Source organism: Strongylocentrotus purpuratus, unplaced genomic scaffold, assembly GCF_000002235.5.
Source record: "Strongylocentrotus purpuratus isolate Spur 01 unplaced genomic scaffold, Spur_5.0 spur5_scaffold_16, whole genome shotgun sequence".
NCBI lineage: Eukaryota > Metazoa > Echinodermata > Echinoidea > Camarodonta > Strongylocentrotidae > Strongylocentrotus > Strongylocentrotus purpuratus.
Window position 1 is genome coordinate 6381000 of NW_022145601.1, and position 17814 is coordinate 6398813.

The window sequence follows — 17814 nt, forward strand, 5'->3', positions numbered from 1 at the left end:
CATCATGAACTAGGGATGTACATGTATTACATAAAGTGGAAAAGGTATTTATATTGGGTTCCATAGTGCAACGTAGGGTTTACCTCTGAACATGCTATTCAACATATTCATCTTATACATGCGCGTAATTTGCTCTCCAAACAATTTTGTGAAACAGTTAAGAAATAACTGTTTTAATAACAGTTTCATGAATTCGGATGGCAAACCCATTTATTACAAAAGATATCTTTTGAAACAGTGATAATTTTCTAGTATTACAATGTGAAGAAAACAAATCTTCATCTTTTCTATAGTTAAATTTACTGTGATTTGCCTTGAGATTAAACCTTACTCTAATTGTGAAACATAGAGCCGTTTTTAGAATTGTCTGTTCCTTCGAAACTATTCGAAACTATTCGAAGGAACAGACAATTCTAAAAACGGCCCTATGTTTCACAATTAGGATATTTCAATTCAGTCTAGGAAATCTGTTGTGACTCTTGCGGAGGACCGTCGTATCCCATCCTCCTTATCGGGTATCCGGATGAAATATTTGTATTCGGTAGCGAGTGATTCACTATCCTGATGGTTATCCGGTGGATTTACCCCCACTGATCTCTATGTTTTGATTGTTTTTTTGTTTCATAGAGGTCAATGATTTACCCCCTTTTTCATTGTATACGAAACACGGAATTTATATTATTATAAGGGAATTATATAGTGAATCATGTTTCCCCAGTCTAGGTAGTTTTTATTGCACAGGTTAATTTAAAGTTAATTCGTACCTACTACATTCCCGAACTTGGAAATTTAAGGATTGCTTTTTTATGTTGCTGCTGTACTTGTTCAATTTCTATTTCCATAACATATTTTAGATCGAAATAGTAAATCATATTTAGTGTAATGATCGGTATTTCAGTTACATTTAGATTTGTAAAAATCTGTGTTTTTATCAAAAGATATTTCAAAAGCAATCCTGATCATGGCCAAATTCTTCTATGATTTTTTTTCCACACTGACCTAAAAAGTATGAAGAAACTCACATAATATATGTCTGACCTTTACCACAACCGAACCTTCTTTCTAACTTTTTGTTTGTTTATTTGTCTCGGCAGCTGTAACACGACAGTCATCTCGGAGTTTGGAGATTGTCTTTCATTGAGCAGAGCAGACGACATCAGTACCAGCATGAGCGCAATATCGGACGCTATCGTATCGAATTCCACGTCGATCACAAGTACGCGTGGGATTTTAAATGAAGCACAGGTCGTCGAGGTCTTGCTGGATTTCAGTTTTCCTATTTGGGGCTCCTACATGGTACTTTTCGGATTCGCTGTCACGTTCAATTTTCTGGCGTATTTGGTGCTTAGATTCCGCAGACCAGAGCTGTGACCTGGATCCGTTACATGGCACTGTAATGAGTATGAACTAACGACTTAATAAGATAAAATTTCTGTTTTTATATATAACCTTGTATCACTGTATGATATAACGTCTTTATACGCCTTCAAATGACTTTGGATATTATTGCCCCGGTTTTATCGCTCAACGATATGTTCATGACAGGAGAAACCATTGTGATCATGTCGCGGTCATCATCATCAGATTCGTCGTCGTTGTCATTCAAATCAATGATCACTGACCATCGTATCAGCTGCCTGATTATGAAGAAATCCTCACTTTCGCTCTACACAAGGATATACATATTTGTGCAGAATCCGACTGCAAATTACCCCTAGATAACGCACAAAAGCGCCGGAAGTGGGGGGGGGGGGCGGTTGCCCCCCCCCCCAAAAAAAAAAAAAAAAAACGCCCCCCCCCCCCCTCCAAAAAAAAAAGCAGTAAAGGAGTAAACATGGTTTGTATTTTTAGCCCAAAAGAACATAACAATAATAAAAAAACTAAATTAAATCACATATACAATTCCATTGAAAGAAAAGAAAAGTTCACAGGAATTAAATTTCATAAACATTGCGCATGCCACCTATACGGTATTTATCAATGGAGGTCTTTATAATAGCGAAACGCACATATTGTGGACATATTGTGCGAGAATGGGAAAGCGTGTCTTTTTTTGTTGTTATAGCTGGCGTACTGATGGGGGTGTATTTCTTATTCGATACCAGTGATGTACAAATGTTGTTATTATGACATGATTTTCCGGTATTTTTCCTCCATTTTTTTGTAAGTCATACCTTTGTATGCGTTTGTTGGAAAATAAGAAATTCCCAAATTACAGTCGGGCGAAAAATACGCTTATTTAGAAGCCTTTATGTCATGGTCTGCAAAGTGGCTGGGCTCGAGCACCCCCCCCCCCCTCACTTTTTGACAAAGTATGTTAAAGAGAAAAAGAAAGAAAGACGGAGAGAAAAAATAAGTGACCTGCCAATGTCACAAATAAGGTATAAAAAATGCTCATCTGACCGTAATTAGGTGCCTAAAACCCCAGATCTTACGGGAGCTCTGCCCCCTGGATGCTCATCTGACCGTAATTAAATACCTAAAATAAACCAAGCTTCCGGGGGTTATCCCCCCTGGACCCTACCAAGGGTCCTAAGGCGGGCCTCTGGAAGCTCATCTGATCGTAATTAAATATCCCAAACCCCTGAGCTTCCGGGGGCTCTGCCCCCTGGACCCCACCAAGGGTCCTAAGGTGGGCCCCTGGATGCTCATCTGACCGTAATTAAATACCTAAAATAAACCGAGCTCTCGGGGGTTATCCCCCTGGACCCCACCAAGGGTCCTAAGGCGGGCCTCTGGAAGCTCATCTGATCGTAATTAAATATCCCAAACCCCTGAGCTTCCGGGGGCTCTGCCCCCTGGACCCCACCAAGGGTCCTAAGGTGGGCCCCTGGATGCTCATCTGACCGTAATTAAATACCTAAAATAAACCGAGCTCTCGGGGGTTATCCCCCTGGACCCCACCAAGGGCCCTAAGGCGGGCCTCTGGAAGCTCATCTGATCGTAATTAAATACATAAAACCCACGAGCTTCCAGGGACTCGGCCCCCAAGACCCCACCAAGGGCTCTAAGGCTGGCCCCTGGATACTCATCTGACCGGAATTAAATACAGAAAACCCCTGAGCTTCCGGGTGCTCTGCCCTCTGGACCCCACCAAGGGCTCTAAGGCGGGCCCCTGGATGCTCATTTGACCGTAATTAAATACAGAAAACCCCTGAGCTTCCGGGCTCTGGCCCCTGGACCCCACCAAGGGCCCTAAGTCGGGCCCCTGGATGCTCATCTGACCGTAATTAAATACCTAAAACCCCTGAGCTTCCGGGGGCTCTGCCCCCAGGACCCCACCAAGGGCCCTGAGGCGGCCCCTGGATGCTCATTTGACCGTAGTTAAATATTGAAACCTCTGAGCTTCTAGGGGCTCTCCCCCCCCCCCCTGGAACACGTCAATGGCCTTAAAGAGGGCCCCTGGATGCTCATCTAACTGTAATAAATACCTAAGACCCCTGACCTTCCGGGGGCTCAGCCCCTTGACCCCCTGCCGAGGCTCATGCCCCAGTGGACCCCACGCCAATTTACGCTTTACCTGATCGTTAATACTCCACTTTGAAAAACGTTCCGCGGGACCTGCACGTAACGTGGAAGACTGGTGGTGATGCAGATTTTTCGTTTCCCCCCCCCCCCCCTTTCCGAACGTTTTTTCTCATTACGTCACTGCCCCTGGAAGGTGAGCCCCCTGGAATGTTTGCCCCCCAATCCCAAACTGCTTCCGGCGCGCCTGGTAACGCAAAACAAGTATGGGCATTTATCGACCACGTATTCGGGATACTATAGCGCGCGAAAAAACGGACGGCGGTTCAACTAGAAATTAATACCATCTATGGGTTGTTGAAAAATCTTATTTATTATTTTCTTTCAGACATAAATTACCAACAATATGGAATACTTTGCCAAGTAACATACCATCTATAATAAATTACAATGGATTTAAAAGAAGTGTAAAGCAGCATCTAATTACATATGATTTTGGGTAGAATACTTTTCCACTTTATATATGTGTGTGTGTTTTTGTAGAGATTGTATGGTTTGTTTGTTTGTTTGTTTTTGTTTTGTTATACGAGTTTTCTTTGGGGCAAAATAAGTTTATGTAATTTCAAATCTTTATTATGTTCATCACAATTTTTTTTTTTTTTTTTTTGGGGGGGGGGGAGATATCTCGGCAAACTTATTTATTTGGGTTTTTATAACTCCCCTTTGTCATTATTGTTTAATATTTTAATGTACTTATTTATATTTTAGTGAAAGATTTTGCATGTTATTATATGAATGTGTTTTTTGTAATGTGATTTTTATGGAAATGAATAAACTTAATTGAATTGAATTGAATTTAGTGAGTAAACTGAAAGGCGGTCTCGGGCGGTTTAGGTTCTAAAAGGTTAAACTCAAATGATTTTTGCATAACCTTGTGTGTGTGCGTGTGTGTGTGTGTGTGCGTATGATTTTCTTTTAAATGTTTTAAATAGATTGTTTCTGTTTGTCTGTCGCTCCAATTTGGGGTATTCTGAGGGATTAGGAACAGTGTGTGGTGGAAGTGTGGTCTGGTGGTGTGTGTGTGCGTGTGTGTGTGTGTGTGTGTGTGTGTGTGTCGCATGATGGGGGAGTAGTGTGTTTGGTTGGATGGGGATATTTGTTTTAAGTTACAACTGATTTCATTTTTGTTTTCATCAATTGTACAATTTATGTAATGTAAATTTTTTGAATTCATGTCATGGAAAAACAACTGTACGTTATTTCTAAAAATTAATTTGTATTGTTTGGAATCAATAAAAAAAAATCTATTGAAAAAGAAAAAAAAAGTATGATATTATTTTAGAATTTTTGTTACTTTGGTATTTAAAAAAACTAGTATTTATGTTTTGTTTCTATTCTGCTTTATGTCGCTTTTATGTATTTTTTTGTATTTTTTACCACAAAGACGATATTTTAGTGTCTGATAATTTAATTTATTATTTGTGTCCAAGAAAGTGATGAATTAGGTTCTCAACTTTGTCGAATTTTGCCATTTTTGCCAATTTGACCATATCTGGCAGGTTTTTCGGTAATTTTGCGATATCAAAAAAATGGTATAAAATCACAACGCATTGACCAATTTCAATTTTGTTTTTTTGATTTTGAAGCTTTTGAAGCTTGATCATTTGCAATTATCAAATAACATGTTTGTCGTACTTATTTTTTGTGTGCTATACCTACCTATAGTGATTGCAACTTTCGAAAAAGCGTAATTTTCTCATATTCTGTCCGATTTCATTTAAACTTTCGCCAGCATGTTTCTCCAATATATCTATTTACTTTATTTTAGAGTAGTTTGCTACGAAGGAATTGGTTTCCCCTTTAAATAAAGAGGCTTTCTCGACACGTCACACTTTTGTGATTAAGTTTCCAGTCTGTGGTGGCTCACCGGAAATGAAAAATAAGTTCAGAAAGAGGTCATTCACCAGTTAGTGTATGTTTAATACCATAGTGTACCCTGGTTTTTTGTTTTCCTGGGGAGGGGGGCGGGGTATAGGATGACAGTGGGGCTGCTAATAATAATAATTGGTCTTAATATATGAACTACCTCATTTTTCGTAAGAGAAAATTTAATTCCAAAATTGAAGTTTAGAAACACCTTTCTAGCGGGATATGCAACACAGTGTGGCAAATAAAGAGTTAATGTGTCTCTATCAATGGAATATGAAAGAAGCAGCAGTGTATATTAGTCATGAGAGTTATTTACTTTTCTAGTTTTCAAACAGAAAAGTGGTTTTACTGGGGCAATTAACAGCATACACCCTACGTTACAATTTCGTCCCAAGTTGTTTAGTTTCGTTTTATCTTTAATTTATTTATAAACAATTATATCATTAATATCATCACTCAACAACTCCCCTCTCTCTTTCCCCTCTCCCTCCCCCTCTTTTATTTACACACGCTCCCCAACCCCCATCTCATTTTCCACCTCTTTCTCTCTTGTATATACACTCTTATATCACTCTTCCTCCCCTTCTCTCTCTCTCTGCACCCCATCCCACCCCACACACACACACTTCTTTGGTTTTCACACATCCCTTTCTTGACCGGTTCCAATCAATTCTTCTTCTTCTTCCAGTGTAAGTGCTGCTTCAAGGTAATGTTCCTACGCACTTGACAAGGTCTTTATATTACTTTCAATTTCATATGTGCGAAACTGACACACCAGGGGGTGTTTCATAAAGCTGTTCGTAAAGTTACGCATGACTTTAAAAATGAGTTATATAATTATGAAAAGGCGAATGGGATGGTCAATAATTTTTAACTCCATCAACTTACCATAAGCTGAACTGTGCAGATGTAGATGAACATTCTTATTATAACAAATATTTTTAATGCTAAGAATATTTTTTGCCGTAATTTAATTGAGGTTATTGGAAACATCAGAAAAAACTTTGGGCATCCTATCTGGCACTTCATATTCAAGTCGTTCGTAAAGTCATGCATAACTTTACGAAGAGCTTTATGAAACATCCCCCAGAACTGAGTTATGTAACTGTCAAACACTGTTAACCCAATCGCAGTCATAGAAATGATGGAGCCATACTTCACATTAAACTGGGAATGTAAAATTGCTAGGTTGTTTTTAATTTCTGAATAAAATTGTACAATACATTTTGGTCACAATACCATAAAATATATTTATGTTCGATAGCTGAACTACATGGAAAGTATAAAATAATATTTTTCAACTGATCGACTACAAGTAATCTATGACTCTTGTTGTTTCATTTCTTCGCACCATCGTCCTACTAGAATAGATCCAGACCAAGCTTTTTCGGCCCATATGTTACCAGTGACATCTAAGTTTATTCTATATCTTCTGACTGTAATAATAATAGTGGTGGAGTCTTGTATAATACCCCCGCTTTAGCACGGCTGCCATTACAGCACTTGAGCGTTTCAAGGAAAAGATTTCTGCCAGATACCCATTTACCTCAATTGGATTGAGCATGGCAAATGTAGATAAATGTCTTGCTAAAAGACATAATAATATAGTTACAGGGACCTCAGGGAGAACTATCTTAATACTGAGAAGGTTATCCTGGGTAAACAAGACATATTATTATCATTATCATCATATCATTATTACTGCTGTGACATGGATTTGAACCCCGTACCTCATCCTTCGCAGTCAGGAGACTTATCCATCGAACCACCTCTGTACGATTTTGCAGGCCATGCTAAAGCTTGGACCAAACCAAATATCAAGTAGAACGATATTTTTTATGTCAATGTATGTTCATTATACTTGGTACATGGCATACAATACGCAATAGACTCAATTTCTTCCCCTCATCTACCAACACGATCGCAAGTAATTTCAACCCAAGGGCCATATCAAAACCCTTGTGTACATCCCGTAGAAATCTTGTTTGGATTACGTAATTAGTCATTTTCATGTTTGCACAGGTCAATGGGTGAAGTGCAAGGCTATTGAAATGCCTTCGGTTGATTTGTTGAAAGTGGTTGCGATTGTGTTTACACCAATGAGCACCAGAGAAGAATCCCGTCTTCAAGCATGATCTTTACATACACTAGGATGTTAGCCCGCTGACTACAGCATTCTTATATTTCCCCATAGTTCCACTTAGGAACCGAGTGGTTCTGGTAGGCAAATGGTTGACTCATTCATCCCAGCGGTATTTTGACCCATCCATAAAGATCTGAAATAATCATAATATTCCTATCTATTAATATTGCAAATAATAAGAGAACATGTTCCAGCATTCCTTTCTGTCAATATACTCTTGCTTAGTCCCTTTAACACATTTATCACGACATACATCAATGCATAATATATTGAAACCATAAACTTTGCTTGACAATTTATAGACTACTTTTTGTCATGCACTTTACAATAAATTTCTTTTCTAGACCAAGTCATGCCATTAAACTGATCGTCTTTGTTCACTAGACAATTTCTTGCATTACTTGCTGCAAGGTTGGACTTACTCATATAAGCTACTGAGAATGTGAAGGAAAGTTATATCTGCAATAATATGGATAAATTCATTTGAGAAAAGCCCATTATTCTATTTTTTTGTAATTAAATTTTGGACTGCATCACAATATTGAATCAGATAACTGCTCACGTAGTGATTCATAATTTGCACACAATTCCTCAGCGAGACAATTAGAGAGCGAATCTCCTTGACTGAATTTGGTATTGCTCCACGATGCTTGAAGAACTTCCAGAAGAAAACTGCATCTCTTTTCCACTTTGTTTTACAGCAATAGACCAGTGTATGTCTTCCTTTTCTAGTCGCAATGTGCACTTCTGTACCTCAGGTAAATCTATATATCTGTCCATGGACCTATTCTCCAGCTGTATCAGTTGTGCCTTTGTATCAATGCAAGTCATTCTCTACATTACATAGAAACTTTCCTCAAAGTTATTATGGAATATCCTTCAACCTCTCAATGCAAGTGAATTAAAATCTGCTGCGTGGTAATTTATGCAGGTCCTCAAGGAAATCCTCAACAGCATTTAATTCCAATGATCCTCGGGACAAAAAAGTTTCTTATAGAACTCTTTCATAAATCAAGATTAAGCATGTAGTGACTGACACTATTCAAGTATACATCTGCAATGTGGTCTGTGGTATAAACTATACATTGCACAATTGTATCCTACAATTTATCATGATTCAACATCTTCTACCAGTAAAATCATCATCGTTACATCATTATCTCCCGATGATATCGCCATCGCCATCTCCATCTCAGTGATGTAGACATTGTTTGTTCTCATAGAAAAAGAAAACAACTCCAGTTTCCATCGACTTCATATTCAAGTCATCATCTGCAAAAATAGTATACTATTACGAGGTGCATGCTGTAGATCACAATGTCCAAAAATCGCGACACCGTATCATTGATGTCATTGTCTCAATCTCTATGGGCAATATGATGCATCATCCAGTCCAGACTAGTTTTCCAGGAGTTCTTGAGGGCCTCGTTGAACTTGCCCTGGAAGAACCTGAGTGCGTCGTCTTCGCTGCGGTCCAGGACCAGGACGTCCCGGAGATACTTGATGGTCTCGTCCGACAGCTCCGGGATTCCGCTGGAAAGCATCATGGCGAAGAGGTTGATCAGCAGGTTACCACGGCGACGGAGGATCATGAACGCCTCCTCGCAGCAACGTCGGAAGCTGGGGAGAGGGAGAAAGAAATATAGTTCCCAATCAAACAGCTATGATAATTTGATCTTGTAAAGACCAGTTATGGTCATGCGATTGCATTGTGAAAGAAACGTTGTGGAAACGATCAGAAAAGGTTGATCATCTAGCATCTAGCATCTGCAAGGTTCTGGAATCTTCAAAATGATAAGAAATTTGGCCCATTCTTCGTAAAGTTACAAGCACTATACGCAGAAAGATGTATATGGGACTACCCTATATCTCTCACAGACCATGAGAGAAACAAATTTACCAAATATATGAATTAGTAGGCGGTTTCCCGGCAAATTTTTTATCATCATGTATTAGTCAAAACATATTCTTTCACATGATTGGTAATGAGGGCTTCCATTTCATTTTTTGAAATTGTAGCGTTTCCAATACTGGTCTTTACCTTTAACACCACAATGGCCCAAATATTTGGTGCAGTACACAGGGATGCCAACCTTTCAGAGCACAAATCCGTAATCATAAGGCTAAAAATCCGTAATTTGGAGACAAAATCCGTAATTTTCTGCGCGACGCAAATTTTTCTGCACGCTGGCAAGCGCGATAGCACAACAAGTTAAATAAAAGTAACATACCTGTTCATTAGTTGGTGTTACACGATGCATTTCCATTTCTTACTGTATTGTTCTTTAAAAGTCTGTAACTTCTTGCCACGCTTCTTAGTTGTGGAAGACATTGTCATGATAATGAATATGTATCAGATTATGCAAATGTGACACCTGTGACCTCAGGAGGTCAGATCGCATGTGCGCGATGTATATGCGATACGCGTGACTTGATACCCAGTGCGGGGAATAAACACCAGACTATGGTTTATGGAATTCAACTACTTTGTTAGTTTGTTTGCACTTAATATGTGACATTGGCGACGAGGATTAATGTTTCTTGGATGTTGAATCTGTGGCTACGAGCTGGAAAAGTTTCAACATGGCATTCGCTGGAGCGGAATTGTTAGCGCTTCGAGGAGTTCCACACTTCGATCCGACGGGTGGTGCAAGTATTGTCAGCGGCAAGTGGAAAGCTTGGCTTGAAGAGTTCGAAGCCTACGCCGATAGTCGCGGCCTGTTTCTGGACGGATGTACGCCGGCCCAGGAGGCTCAACGGAGAGCACTGTTGCTGTACACTGCGGGGCCTGTGGTACGGGAGACTTTCAAAACACTTCCCAATAAAGGAGAGAGGAATGAGTATCAAAAAGCCACAGATGCCCTAAATGCTCATTATGTTGTCAAACCTAATGCTACGTTTCAAAGACATTTGTTCAGGAAAACAAAGCAGGAAGATGGTGAAACGGTTGCCCAATTTGTTACCAAATTACGACAGGTTGCTATTGGATGCAATTTCGTAGCTGGGGATGTAGAAAACCAAATTCTTGACCAAGTAGTTCAGTACTGCAGAGCTGATAAACTTCGCAGGAGAATGCTGGAGAAAGGAGGTGAGCTCAAGTTAAATGATGCATTGTCCATGGCTGCTGCTCTAGAAGCTGTTGAAGGTCAATTTAACTCCATGTCATTGAGAGAGAGAGAAAGGCCTAGAGCTGGTCAAGTGAATCAAGTATCATACGAGAATGACAGAAAAAAGAATTTGGAATGCTACCGATGTGGGAACAAAGGACATTTTGGGAAGGATGCATCATGTCCAGCCAAAGGAAAGATCTGTCGGAAATGTGGAGGCCAAAACCACTTTGCGACGATGTGCAAAAGTAAGGCCAAGAGCACAAGTGAGGCGAGAGGAAAATTCAGAGATGGGAAGTCAGGGGTGATAGTGAGCACTGAAAAAAAAATAGGTTTTTTGTTTTCCCCTCAACCACGCCCCCCTTGAGTAAAAAAAAAAAGAAGACGATTCGCGGGGAAAAAATGGCATCTAACAACATTCCCCCCTTTCGAGTAAGAAAATTGAGACAAACTTGGGAAAATTGGGGGAAAAATAGGGAAGAATAGAGATAATAAGAGGGAAATCGGGAAATTCAGGATAAAATAGGGAAGGAAAAAAAATTGGAAAAAAAAAAAAATGATTTTTTTTTTTTTTTTTTTTTTTTTTTTTTTTTTTTTTTTTTTTTTTTTTTTTAATCGGGAAGAAAAAAAAATCGGGAAAAAATCGGGAAAAATAAAAAAAATCGGGAAACCGATTTAAATCGGGTTTTTATCAGGCCTGGAAGTCCAGAGATGGAAAGAAGTATAAGAATAGAGTTCGCCAAGTGGAAGGTGAACCCAGACATGATAGTGATGATGACAACAGCCGTGGCCGTGATCAGAGGTACTATCAATTTGCTGTGAATGGTGATCATGAGAAAGTCCCAATAATCATTGGAGGTGTCACAGTCCCGGTGATAGTAGATTCGGGAAGTGATTGCAATGTAATAGATCAGATGTTGTGGGAGAAACTGAAGAAGGACAAAATCATCTGCAAATCTACTAAGAGTACCAAGAGGCTTTATCCGTACACATCACAGATACCATTAACAACTGTTGGATGTTTCACAGCCACCGTAGAAGTTGGCAAGATGAAGTCGACTGCAGAGTTTGTTGTCATCAAAGAAAAGGGAGAACCTTTACTGAGCAAACATACGTCTAAAGAGCTGGGAGTGCTCCAGGTGGGAATTGTACATGTAAATGCGGTACAGAGCTATGCAGGTTTAAAGCATGAGTTTGAAGCAGTCTTCAAAGGAGTAGGGAAGTTGAAGGGTCGACAGGTGCGGTTAGCAGTGGATGAAACGGTGAAGCCAGTGGCCCAGCCTGTGCGAAGGACTCCATTTGGACTGAGGAAAAAGGTCGAGATGAAGATTGCGGAATTGATCGATCTCGACATCATTGAGCCAGTTGAACGCTCCACGCCATGGGTAAGCCCAGTTGTCATAGTTCCAAAGAGAAATGATGAAATTAGACTGTGTATCGATATGCGTAGAGTGAACGAAGCAATCATAAGAGAACGTCACCCCATTCCCACTATTGAGGAAGTCCTACAGGAGCTGTCGATTAGCAAGGTCTTTTCGAAAATAGACCTGAAGTGGGGGTACCACCAACTGGAGTTACATCCGGAGTCTAGAGAGGTGACAACCTTTGTCACTCATTGTGGGTTGTTCCGCTATAAGAGACTGTTGTTCGGAATCAATGCTGCTCCAGAGATTTATCAATATGAGATACACAGAGTGATAGCTGGGATAGAAGGAGCTGCGAACATATCAGATGACATCATTGTGCATGCATCGACCCAGAAAGAGCATGACAAGAGGTTGAAGCAGGTGCTTGGCAGACTGCGGGATGCAGGACTTACTGCAAATGCAGAAAAGTGTAAGTTTGGTGTCTCTGAGTTGGACTTCATGGGGCACAGACTGACTAGCGAGGGACTCAACCCAGGATTGGCCAAGGTGAAAGCAATTGCAGAGGCCCGTGAACCCCAGACTGCAACTGAGATGAGAAGTTTCTTGGGGCTAGTCAACTACTGCGCAAAGTTCATTCCGAACTTTGCTACATTGGCAGATCCACTGAGAAAGCTGACCAGAAAGGACACGCCATTTCAATTTGGTCATGAACAACAACAAGCGTTTAAGGCGCTGAAGGAAAGCTTAATGAGTGCAGAAACCCTGGGCTACTATGATCTAAATGCACCGACAAAGGTCATAGCGGATGCCAGTCCAGTTGGCTTAGGAGCAGTGCTGGTGCAGGTGCATGCTGATGGCCCGAGGATAGTAGCATATGCCAGCCGCTCGTTAAGTAACGTTGAAAGGAGATACTCTCAGACGGAGAAAGAAGCCCTTGGACTTGTGTGGGCTTGTGAAAGATTCCATGCATACCTGTATGGAATAGAGTTTGATCTAGTGACTGATCACAAACCGCTTGAAGTCATTTATTCACCGAGATCTAAGCCATGTGCGAGAATAGAGCGGTGGGTTCTGAGGCTTCAACAGTACAAGTACAGGGTAGTCCACATCGCAGGAAAGTCCAACATAGCAGATCCATTGTCAAGATTGCTGAAGGATGATCAACCAAGAGAAACTTCTGTGTTGGAAACAGAAGCAGAGAGCTTTGTGCGTTTTGTGGCAGTCCAGTCAACGCCAGGTGCGGTGACAACGAAGGAAGTCGAAAGAGAATCTGAACATGATCCTGAACTCGAAGTTATCAGAGAGTGTATTCACAGTGGACAATGGGATGATTGTCCATATAAAGCATACATTCCCATCAAGGATGAACTCTGTATAATTGGTCAGTGTGTGCTGAGAGGTAGCAGATTGGTGATTCCACAGGCACAGAGGCCAAAGATGGTGTCATTAGCTCACGAAGGACACCTGGGCATTGTTGGCACCAAACAGAATTTGAGAACCAAGGTATGGTGGCCAGGATGTGAGAAAGATGCAGAGAAATTCGTCAAGACGTGTCATGGTTGCCAAATCACAAGCAGGGGTAATCCACCAGAACCAATTCGAAGTACTATGTTGCCAACAGGACCTTGGGTGGATGTAGCTGTTGATTTCCTAGGACCACTTCCGACAGGAGAATCTATACTTGTGGTAGTTGATTATTATAGCAGATACTACGAGTATGCAATCATGAAATCAACCACTGCAGAGAAGACAGTCAAAGCCCTGGCTGAAATCTTTGGCAGACATGGGTTACCTGTGACGTTATACTCAGACAATGGACCCCAGTTCATCTCAGAAGTTTTCGCAGAGTACATGTACATGAACATTACAGGAATTCACCACCATCGGGTGACTCCTAAATGGCCCCAAGCCAACGGCGAGGTCGAAAGACAGAACCAGAGTATAGTGAAAAGGCTTCGAATTGCACAGGCAGAAGGCAAGGATTGGAAAGAGGCCTTGCTGACTTACGTCGCAGTCTACCGGGCTAGTACTCATTCGACAACGGGAAAAAGCCCGGCAGAAGTGTTGTTCGGGAGAAAGATCCGAACTAAACTACCACAAATCCAGGACATTAGTGAGGATCAGGAACTCAGAGACAGGGACCTCCAAATGAAAAGTGGTGCAAAACACTATGCAGATCTGAAGAGGGGAGCCGTACATTCTGACATAGTGCCAGGAGATAAGGTGATAGTAAGACGTGATGAAAGGAGGAAACTAGACACGCCATACTTTAGCCAGCCATACACAGTGATAGCAAGAACAGGAAGTATGGTAACTGTGAAATCTCCTGACGGAGTCCTGTATAATAGGAATGTATCAAGTGTAAAAAGATACATGTCCCGAGACACTCATAACGAAGCTGCCAATCCAGAGAGGACAGACGGCAATCCTGAGGCGGTGACCGGTATTCCTGAAGGGTCGGACGGTAATCCTGAGGCGGAGACCAGTACTCCTGAGGCGGTGACCAGAGATCCAGACTCAGAGGCAGCGAGCAACACATCAGGCGGTGACCAGAGACATCAAGATGGTGATACCCAAGCAGAGACAACAAACACCAACGTTCCTATGGCAGCTAGTAGACCACAACGCCAGAGAAGATTCCCTAAGCGATATGATGATTTTGTGTGATTCCAGATCAATATGGTGGGGAGGAGCTCTTTGTAAAATAGCGACAGTGATATATGAAACTACATGTGCCAAGGAGAAATGTTTGGAAATCATTGGTTGAAGCCAAGTTATGATTTAAAGGGTGTACGCCTTGCGCTGCCCATATTTGTGAAATCGACATGTTGGAGAAATCACCATGGAAACCAAGCGTACGAGGAAGTTGTGTTATGTGCTAAAATAATAAGTTCTGATATATATGTTTCAATATTACACATACATTAATCAATGTAAAAGGGTGTACGCCGAACGCTGCCCTTATTGTATGTGATAGGTGTTGCGAAAAACACAAGTTTGAGTTGGAGCATCGATCAGTTTTCAAAAATGGATTCAATCATCGAAGAGAGTATCTCCAGAAACTTCAGTCAGCTAGTCGTATGAACGCTTGGAGATAACAGATGATTTACACAAACTCAAAACTAGAACTCAATAGTATCCAGTGAACAGTTGAACTTTTATTTGGACCACAGACTGGATGCATGAAAGATATTGCATGAAAGATATTATATTGCATGTTATGTTTTATGTTGTTCAACAAAGTTGTTTGGAAGATAAAACATTTGGGAAAAGTTTATCGACCAGATAAATTTGTTGTTAGTTAGAAGTTGTTCTTTAAAAAAAAAAAAAAAAGAAGAAACAAACAAAAGCAAATGCATCAAAGCATGTTTATTTCAGTAATTCACATATGGCTGAAACACAAGAACAAAAGAAATATTACAAGAATTTTCAGTGAAACTATAGTATAAAAATAGACCAGGATAAAGTTTCATTCTGGCAAAGGAGGGATGTCATGATAATGAATATGTATCAGATTATGCAAATGTGACACCTGTGACCTCAGGAGGTCAGATCGCATGTGCGCGATGTATATGCGATACGCGTGACTTGATACCCAGTGCGGGGAATAAACACCAGACTATGGTTTATGGAATTCAACTACTTTGTTAGTTTGTTTGCACTTAATATGTGACAGACATGATGATTGATATCTAAATCCAACCAACATGAGTTCAGATTGTCGACGAAAATCGACGAACGCTGTGACAGCCTGTGAGCAATCCGACAGTGTACACGGCGCTAGCGTAGCGAGGCCTGGCGCTGGGCGGGCGGTAGCGGCGCGGCCAAGAGAGGTATTTCACCCGGCCCCCGCTCGCGAAGCACATGTTGTATGCACATGTATGCACTGAAAGGGGTGTGCTAGATAACAAATTGTCCAATCGGAAGCCCTGTGGGATTTCTATGCATGGATTCAAGGATGGCTGCGCTGCAATAGTCAAGAGTACGTGCTAAACCTTAAACGTGCTAAACCTTAAAGTGCTAATTTTGAAAATCGGCAAAATCTGCAAAATCGGCCGATTTCTCGTAGAAATTACGGGAAATCCGTACTAGTTGGCATCTCTGAGTACACACAAGCTGTGTAAAATCACAGGAATTTTTTTCTCAACACATTTGTATGTATCATTTGATCCCCACAAATCCTTTTTTTTAAATCGTACAGTTAGTGAAAATTAATGTCCACCCTCCCCCTACCCTTACTACCCCATCCTATTCTGTTTAAAAAATTACTTATCGGATTCTCTGGTGGTACTAGCTGATTTCCACATGTTGTTTTAACTTTGTTGAGCTTATTGCACAACTGTAACTCCCAGAAGAGGACAGAGGCCTCATTGAACCATCCCCTTCCTCCTCCCCCCTTTCCCTCTCCCCCAACCATATTCACCTACCCTCTTCTATGGACAAATTCTTTGGTGGTGCTTTGGTCCTTTTAAAATTTTGTTTTACAGGTCAGAGATACATCTAGCTTTTATGGAGCATAATACCTACATGTAACTCCCGAAAGAAAACCAAGGATTCATATATCTAGCCTGGGCCCCGTCTTAAAAAGAGTTACGATTAATCCAAATCAATCGCAAGTCCTCTAATCTTTGCAGTCTCCTATCTCTTATGTACAGTACATAGTTACGATTGATATCAACTCTTTGTAAGACGGGGCCCAGTTCCCCGTCCCCGCTACTGCCCCTACCTACGACCATCTCGCTGCCAGCTGTTTTAGGCATCCTATTCTGGGGTCAACTTACCTGTCAAATTCTGTGGTGGTGCTGGCTCCTTTCCCCCTGGTGATCACATGTACAAAGTCATGGGTCAAGACGAAGGGCACCCTCTCTCTCTTCAAACCAAACTTTCTCTTGTAGTTACCCAGGAAGTGACCAAAGTCAATGTGGAAGAGCTGTAATGAGAACCAATCAACAAAACTTAAAGGTAGAGTAGCTTGGCAAATACTGGTTAATGCCATCTACGTCTTCTTTTGGACAACTGCATGTAAACGAATGGACTTGATTAACGGTAGTCAGCGACTTAATCTCTAAATGATCAGCGTTCGCGAAACAGACTGAAGTTCTCCTCACACTTCGGTCTCATGCACGTGATTGCTGCGGTCGCGTTGTCCGTAGTCTAATTATACCTGATTGGCCAGAGGCTGGCCACGGGAAAGACACGTAGTCTCGTCAGGCTACACTCCCTTTAAATCATCGCTAAAAGTAAATTAACTTTTTACAGAGAGGCACAATGTGCACAGTGTAATACATACAAAGAGTAAAAGGACTAAGAATCGGACTATCAAGGTAACAATGTGATGAAAGCATTACACAGGTAGTCAATGACATGCATTTTCATGGCTAGACTATTGGCAAGTTTGACAGGTTTAAACAATTCATTTTTACTTTCCAAGCATAACTATACAATTAAGTGATGCCGATATCAGTATCTTTTACCTGAGGCAGTGATATCCATGAATATTTGTTCTTCGAAAGCAACAGTTAAATACATGAATACTCAATTAATATTGAAAGAGCTATGACAATATTGATTGAGTTGGAGACGAGTCCAATATTGTAATAGCGGGAGCAATATATTCTTGTTTCACACCAAAAAAGGACATGTAATATTATTATCATCTATATCAGGCTAACTAGCAAAATAAAAAAAATTGACTTACCTCAATAAATATGGCTTTGTTTTAGTGTGATATCGATATCGATAGTTGAAGTTCCAGGATGACTGAGCAATACGACAACAATATTGATCAGTCATCCTGGTACTG

The 17814-nt window shown here is 40.8% G+C and overlaps 2 protein-coding genes across 3 annotated transcripts in view; one reads left to right on the plus strand and one right to left on the minus strand.

Moving 5' to 3' along the window:
- LOC100890965 (ABC transporter G family member 21) overlaps nucleotides 1-1765 on the plus strand; it is a 29028-nt gene extending 27263 nt beyond the window's left edge. The window contains exon 13 of the mRNA XM_030986621.1: nucleotides 1095-1765. Within this exon, the coding sequence (XP_030842481.1) occupies nucleotides 1095-1371 (277 nt within the window). The 3' untranslated portion in view covers nucleotides 1372-1765. The remainder of the gene's footprint in view (nucleotides 1-1094) is intronic.
- A 4797-nt stretch (nucleotides 1766-6562) lies between these two features.
- LOC588097 (phosphatidylinositol 4,5-bisphosphate 3-kinase catalytic subunit beta isoform) overlaps nucleotides 6563-17814 on the minus strand; it is a 48300-nt gene continuing 37048 nt past the window's right edge. For both annotated transcript variants that reach the window (XM_030986624.1, XM_030986622.1), the window contains exons 18-19: nucleotides 16793-16941; nucleotides 6563-9157 (exon numbers count right to left, since the gene is read on the minus strand). In XM_030986624.1, coding sequence (XP_030842484.1) covers nucleotides 8896-9157; nucleotides 16793-16941 — 411 coding nt within the window. In that variant the 3' untranslated portion in view covers nucleotides 6563-8895. The remainder of the gene's footprint in view (nucleotides 9158-16792; nucleotides 16942-17814) is intronic.